Source organism: Chaetura pelagica, unplaced genomic scaffold, assembly GCF_000747805.2.
Source record: "Chaetura pelagica isolate M959 unplaced genomic scaffold, ChaPel_1.0 scaffold205, whole genome shotgun sequence".
Taxonomy (NCBI): domain Eukaryota; kingdom Metazoa; phylum Chordata; class Aves; order Apodiformes; family Apodidae; genus Chaetura; species Chaetura pelagica.
The window spans coordinates 1,120,052-1,127,753 of NW_009953318.1; the positions used below are offsets into that span (position 1 = coordinate 1,120,052).

Sequence of the window (7,702 nt, forward strand, 5' to 3'; positions counted from 1 at the left end):
GAGCGTCCAGCTAATTGCCAACCTTTACCAAAACTGTAAAAATTTTGCAGTGATAGAAAAGATAATTTTATTTTTTATTGCTACTTCTTTTAGGACAACTCTGCTTAATAGAGCCTGAGATTTTTGGATCTGATCTGCAGACTTTGAAGCACATCAAATGAATGTGATTTTACAATGTGAAAGACTTGGACTGAGCTAAGACAGACCTCACTGGCTGAGGTCTCTTTTGTATATACAGTAACTTTTATGAAATAAAATGTGGTAAATATTTCACATGTCAACCTTAAGGCACTTAAGTGAAGGGTTTTGGTTTTTTTAATTTTAAATAAAAGGGCAGGGCCCTGTTCTCAGAGATGAAATGTATCATGGGAGATGGTATCCTTGGGGAGATCTTATTCTGTCAGCATCCACATTTTTATTTTTTCTTACTTCCACCAAAATATATAAAAATTAAAACACACATCCCAACTAAAGCCAGTGTTCAGGTTAAATGCTCCATTGGACCAATATCACACAGAACACTCAACATATTTCTCTGCCTTTAAAGTGAAGGGTCTCCTTCAAATCAGTGATACCATTCACGTGTCAGTGTTTGTAGAGTCAAGGCCTTAGACATCTGCTGTACACGTTCCTCTCCTACATCAGAAAATAGTGCCTTAAAAGGTACTGGTATCATTTAGTGTACCTTCCATTATGCTGGACTGGAAGTGAAGAAAATAAAAATATGGATGTCTTGAAACCAGCTACAATGTACTTTTTAAAAAAAATTGAGAATATGGCACATGAAGTAGAGTATCCCTGCCTGTAACATTAATGGTGCAGCAAACATATTTTTGTTACATGATTTAAAGAGATCAGATGGGGTAATTGTTGGGGAACATGTGTTTGTGTATTTGTATGTGCATGTGTGAAGATGCACACATGTCTATGTTTTAATACTTCTGAGAACTATCCTTTAAATTCTGGCTGTCAAAACAGTTTGTTTTGCTTTCCAAAAAAAATCAGGGATCTTTTTCTTTTGTTTAAGAATGTCTAATCTAGATTATCTCTGCAAAACAGGTTTAATATTTTTTTTCAAAACAGATTTTGGAAAATAAAAACTACATGAGCTAGGGAGAGGGAAGTAAACTCAGATGTCCAATTTGAAGTGAAGGCTAAGACTTCCAGAGAAGGTTAAGAAGAGTTTATCACCACTAAACTGGGCTTTTAACTCCCTTGTTTTCTTTGAAAACCCTAGTCTGCACTTACAGACAAAGTGAAGACCAACTTAAGATACAAGCTTTTTCTAGTATTTTGCACGACATGCTCAACTCTCTGGGCCTGAAACCATTACCCCACCATAAGAAATTGGTCAAACCTTTGAACCCAGGTCAATACCAGAATCAGAGATGACCTGTAAACCCAATGATGCTTACCATGTGTAATTTCTCCCTTTAGCCTTAATTTTACACCTAATTTTGCTACCAGAATTAGCATCTGAGGAGTTTACATTCAGATTCAATGTACTAATTTCCAGGAAAAAATACACAGTTCAGGAATTGCTTTCTTATCTGATCACTGAATCAAGAAAAAAATGAACTCAGATTATAAACTATTCTGTTTAATGAATTACCCATTAATATCTACTGTCCTTTCCAGTAATTTTTCTCTTAAGGCTTGAGGGCTGGATATTTGTAAAGATAATTACATGAGCCAGTCAATTTATTTTATGTTTTTTTTTAAACAAGACTTAAATTCACAGTTGTTGCAGCCTCCCTCATAAAGCCAAGCTTGCAGAGCACCTTTGTACAAGCTTCTGTAAGAATTTGCAACTCTAAGTATATGAGTTTTACCTTATTCTGCCTTCTTTTTAAGAAAGGACAAGATCTGCTGGATCAAGGGTCTTGTTTGTTCCAGTCCAGTAGACTCTTCTTGCCTAGTGCCTAACAACCAAGAGCAGTGCCATGCTGCACCAACATCTGCACTCAATTCGTAGACATTATTTGCTGTATCATTTCAGTAGTACAGTCAAAAATTAAAGAGCGTTCCCTCTCTTTGTTCCACTCCCTCCCTTGACAAATACTTAAAATTGGAAAAGTTGGGGTAAGGGGGATAAATCAACATCTTGCTATTGCCATAGCATTAGCATCAAAGAGAAAGAAAGCAAGTTATGTCATGAAGAAGGAACAAATCAAATACTAACTCTGAACAACAACAGCCCAGAAAAGGGGAAGGGATAATTCTTATGATCTGCTGCTATTTTCCTGTGCTGAAGTACTGACCTTCAGCCCCGGATTAGAGTAAGAATATTTAAACTGTATTATTACAGTGTTTTGCACTTTCAGAGATGTTCTAGCTAGTTAACATTGTCAGACACTATAAGAGGGATTGTATATCAGGTTTGTTTACGTAATTGAAATTTTAAAAGGATGCTTAAAATTTAAGAAAAATATATATTTGAAATGCAAATTTTAGAACACTTTCTGTAAATGTATAAAAAAGCTTTCACATGAATGTGCACTTCATTGGTCAATCAGTCCTAGTATATACTTGAAATCAATGCAGTATCCACATTGGTTCCTTTTTATTTTCCCTCCCTCAGTTTGATACATTCCTTAAAAACTGTGTTTTGCTATTCTGAGCTGAAATGCTAAATAGAAAGCTGTACCATAAAGCAGGATATTCCGTGTTTGATTGGATGTGCTTGCATTAATTAAAAAAACCCCTTGCTTCAACCATGACTTTTTCCATTGTGATTTTTCACTTGCAAACCCATCAATCCACAAACCAGCACAGGTGAATGAGGTGAACCAACTGGGGAATGGGATATAGTCACAGTGAATGGATCAGCCACTGAAATTTAAATTCTGATTTACAAAGATACATTATAAAATACTTCAGTGTCTTCCAACAAAGGCAAGAGCAACACTAACCCAACCATGTGCAGCAAATTCTAATGTGATCTCTGTAATAGTATTTTATGGATTTGATACAGTATCTCTGCTATGGAATGTTTTATTCTATCAGTGGAAGTGATTAATAGTTCCACTGTGTAAAAGCATTTTGTGTGTCCTAGGAGTTGAAATCAATTTTTTTCCTCCCACATATCTATCCTTTTAATAGGAAAGCACAAAAACATCCAGTGGATGCAGCACACTGCAGGGTTTCCTGTACCAAGATTCTGTTGACATTTCAACACTCCAGGACCTTGGGTTGCAACCACTACCCTTTTTCATTCCCTATTTCACAGAAGCAAAGCCACTTCTTCAAGGTCACACAGGGACAAGACAAGCACAGAGCCGTGAAGGAGAAACAAGCTTTCCTAAAGTAGTGCCCCAGTACTACCCACGGTACCTCCTTTACCAGGGATATAAGCCTTAAAAAACATGAGATCTTGCAAGTACAGGAGCTCTGGAGATCCTGCAAACATTTTTCATGTGCTGAAAACTCTATGGGGAAATTGTTTTGGTAACCAGACGTGCATAACAGATTCCCAGAGTGGAACATGATGACTTTCCATCATTGTGGCTTATTAGAAAAGATAATGATGTTTACCAGCATTAAGAGGATCAAGCAGACAAGAGTCTTCCTAATGGCCAGTTCACACTCGTAATTAATATGCATATTACATCCTTGAAACTCACTTCCAATTACATCCCATCCAGTTATTAGGATTAATTAGCTATTTACACTGGTATAAGAGTAAACAGTAAAATTGCTTTCCAGGCACTTTATTGCACAAAACAATATGACAAGCAGTAACTCAATGTACTACTACTACTCAAAGTAAGGTAGTTTTAGTTTTGTTAGCAGCAACTTGATTTATCAAGATAATAGTTCCCAAGAAACAGCTTGCTTTCAGCAAATAACACATACAACAAAATTTAGCTGACTAATCAGTTGACAACTGGTATTAGCATGTCTTGTGGAGGAAAATCAGTAATTTTTCTGAGGACATGCAGACAGATCTTCCATGTTCAGTCTGCAACACTTAGGATTTTATCACAGCAACCCCAGCTGCCTAACTAACCAGAAGAGCCTGTAAAAAGTGTATGAAAGCATAGTCTTGTCTTATGGTTGCCTGAAGCCATTAAAGAGGGCTGTGTGGATACTGAGATACTTTTTTAAAAATTAAAATAATCAAATCACAGAAAGACCTCCTCCTTAACCATCAGTATATGCTATTGAGGAAGAACAATGAGCATTCAAGTATTAGGATTTTTCCTTCCAAATTTCACCTTCCATGCCTGTCCCTGGAAATGCAGAGATAAGTGGGTATGCTTGGAGGTTTTGGCACACCTCTACGGGCCTCCCACAAAGGTTGGCCTTCTCTGCCTCACAAGGTGAGCCTTAGAAGAGGGAGTTTATTTCTGCAAAATTTAATGTGTAACAACTTCTATAACCTTATACATAGCAGTAAATAATGTACTTGTTTCTAATATTGTAAGCAATTTCTAGCAGCATTTTTGTGGCTTCTTGATTCTACATTTAGCTGTTGCACAGAAAATGGATGCAGCTGATTGCTTAAAAATAATTTTGGGTTACTAATTTATCTCAATATTGAAATATTTAAAAAGTAATCAAGTTCTATTTCATGCCAGGAGTACTAATACAGTCTCAGACAAGTACTCTTGTCTTATCCTCAAGGGATGCAATGAGGAAGAAATTCACCAGGAAATGCAATATTAATTTTAAAAAAATACTAAGGCAATAAATACACTGTTTCTTATCTACTGGGAAGCATACATTATAATTCTAAGAACACCTAGGCTTGTAACAACAAATAACAATAAAAAGCACTTCTATGTAAACATTTCTGTAAGAAACAGTGTTTGGTAAAACCAGTATATGGTCACCTGGCACCATCAGTAGCACCTATCGGAAGAAAAAAAACCAAACAAAACCCCCCTGAAACCAAAACCAAACAACACCCCAGGCTATTGCCAGGCAGAGGATTCCTGTTAACAACCCCACCTTAGTGAGAGGTGCAAAGACCATTTCACAGGATATAAAGAAAGCCGAAAGCAAACACAAACCGAAGCACCAGGTACAAACATCAGAAGACCACCAACCCAGCTGCTCCCCAGTAACTAAGTGCACAACCTTAGAAAGTGGACAACTTGTACACTGAGAGAAACCCAAGCTTTCATCTGTGTCTGATCTCCTCTCCAGAGCATGCCTAAGCACCCAGCAATCTCAAAGCTTTTGTTTTTTTTCTTCAAAACATCCCTTTAACAGATAGAAAAAAAAAAACAACATTTCCCCATGACTTGTAACAAACAGAGAAGCCACATATTCTTGCATAAGGCTGCAGGAAGCACGTGCACGAGCTCAGGCTCTTCCAGGGCCAAACCCACCACAGTGCCCATTAGCTCCTGTTGCCACAGCTCTGCTTAGCTTCACCTGGTGTCTCCTCCACGTTCAGCATGCCCTACACACACACCCCAAACTCCCCATTTATTTCACAACTAGGACTCTGCTTCCCAGTCACACTTGCCACCACCATCAGCAGGAGCCAGCCACATCATACACCATAACTCTGAAAGCTGTTTCAAAGCCTCTACATTACGTTTTATTTTACTCCAGATATATATATATACACTTTTAAAGGGCATTGCTAGCAGAAGGCTGAGAACACTTAGGTGCTACGGAAGAGCATGTGCACCACCCACAGACACACTAATACCGAAACAGTTGCAAAATAAATAAATTTTAAAAAGTTCTTGGAGTTTTTAAAATTAGACACCACCACAATTATAAACACAAGGATCAGCTTGAACGTTATTAATAAGTCACTGCAATTGCAAATGGCAGAAATACATTAATATCCTCTTTTACATGCAATTCAGGCACAGACTGCAAAGCATTCTAGCTGTGGAAGAAAATAACAGCTAGTTAAAGGCCTCTAAGTTAACTTGTACCAGAAAAGGGGTTTTACAGCTGCTAGAGGAAAAGCTTAGAGAACACCAATTGGGAAACCTAAGTCACATAATACATACTACAGATACAAGGCAATTTTAAAACAATAGGGGTTATAACTACTTTTGAAAAACCACACTATACACAAACTTAGAGCACTTGAAATAAACTACTTAAAACACCAAAAACTCTTATGTAGATGCTTTACTTAAAGTCTACAGGAAATTATTTTCCATGTCCCAGACCAGGATTAAGCTACCCAGCATCAGGCTACACTTTCATACAACCTTATGAAAACACACCTAATTGAAAAAAGGAATTATTTAACACTTTACCTTAAAATAAAAAAGCACTATTGCCACATGGTAATGCCACACAGGTTCCAGCTACAACACCTATTCTTCAAACCCAGCACAATGTAGCCTTCACAGAATCATACAAGCTGTCCCCTTAAAAAACAGAAATCAGCCCCCCTTTTATATAATCTCAGCATAATATATCCCAGATAATTCAATAAAACATTTACCTTATGCTAATGCAGAGAAAGAGAAACCACGTTGCTTCAGAAAGAAAAGAACCTTGCAGCTTCAGGTACTGAGAGTAACCAATTATTATAGGAGACCCTAATTAGGGGCACAGCTGTAATCATTTATCCAAAAGCAGCAGGGGGGCAGAGGCAACCCCTCATGGTAAGGCCAAAATTAGCTCTTTCAGCACAGCCTGGCCCTAACCAACAGCTCTGCTGTGCACCTTCCCAAAGAAGGAGTGGGGCCAGTCTCTCCGCTGATACCAAGCCACATGAGGCTGAAGGCAATCATGCTGCTAAAACTTAAATCAGCTGGTCTGGACCTTGCAGAGCAGGGCCGCACACCTGCCTGCTGCCAGGCCTGTCCTGCAGCAGCCACACCACCTAAATGCCATTCTCACTCTGATGCATTCAGGAAAGCTGATACTATATCAATACAAGCAGAGGTCTGCAGAGCTAGTGCAAACACATTTAAAAAACAGCATTTTATCCTAGTTAGCTTTGCTGTAAAGCTTTTTCAGTGAAGAGGTGGAGCCCTTGAGTTTGCAAGCAGTCAGGCCTGATGAGGAGGCAGGCACCATGGGGGCATGACCAAGCCACTGCTTAACTTTAGCCATAACCAGGTGTGCCTCCTCTTACTTCACAGGTGAATAAAATTCAAATGCCTAATCTCATTAGGATGCAGTTGGGGTCATACAGCAAGTGCACTTCAGCCCAACAAAAGCTAAAACCAGTCTGGCTACACAGAAAGCTTTATTTATTACACTGGTGCAGTAGTCAAGCAGTTACTACATTTATGCTGAATTATCATTTGAAAGGCTATTTGGAGTGCTTCCCTTTCATTCACTGATCTGAAAAAGCAAAAAGCTGTTTAATTTGATTCCAAAGTTTATATTCCAGCATGGACTAAAAACTGCAGTTTAAATATGTCTGCATTCAGATACAAGTACTTAGGGCTTACCTACCAGTTCTCTTTCCTTCCTCATGCAACTCTCCAGTCTTAAATACTGAGAGGTACTGAACAATCAGCACCATCTAACCAGTTCCCAAAGAAGTTTTATTAAGTGTTTCATAGGTTTGTGTCTCTCAAAGTCCAAAGGATAACAGGCTTTTATGAAATGAAAAAAAAGCGACTAAGTATTTTCTTGTGGATGCCACAGACCCTAACTATTTCCCTGTACTTTTCCCACTTTTGTATTTTCTGATTCTCCAAAACAGTATCTACTAGTCCTATTGAATGACTTTTTTTTAAACAAATTAAAGTTTGCAAATTCAAAA

At 38.1% G+C, this 7,702-nt stretch overlaps 1 protein-coding gene across 2 annotated transcripts in view; it reads left to right on the forward strand.

Annotated features, from left to right (window-relative positions):
- RASGEF1A (RasGEF domain family, member 1A) overlaps positions 1 to 328 on the forward strand; it is a 21,600-nt gene extending 21,272 nt beyond the window's left edge. For both annotated transcript variants that reach the window (XM_009998116.1, XM_009998117.1), the window contains exon 12: positions 94 to 328. In XM_009998116.1, the coding sequence (XP_009996418.1) occupies positions 94 to 118 (25 nt within the window). In that variant the 3' untranslated portion in view covers positions 119 to 328. The remainder of the gene's footprint in view (positions 1 to 93) is intronic.
- Positions 329 to 7,702: the final 7,374 nt, after the last annotated feature.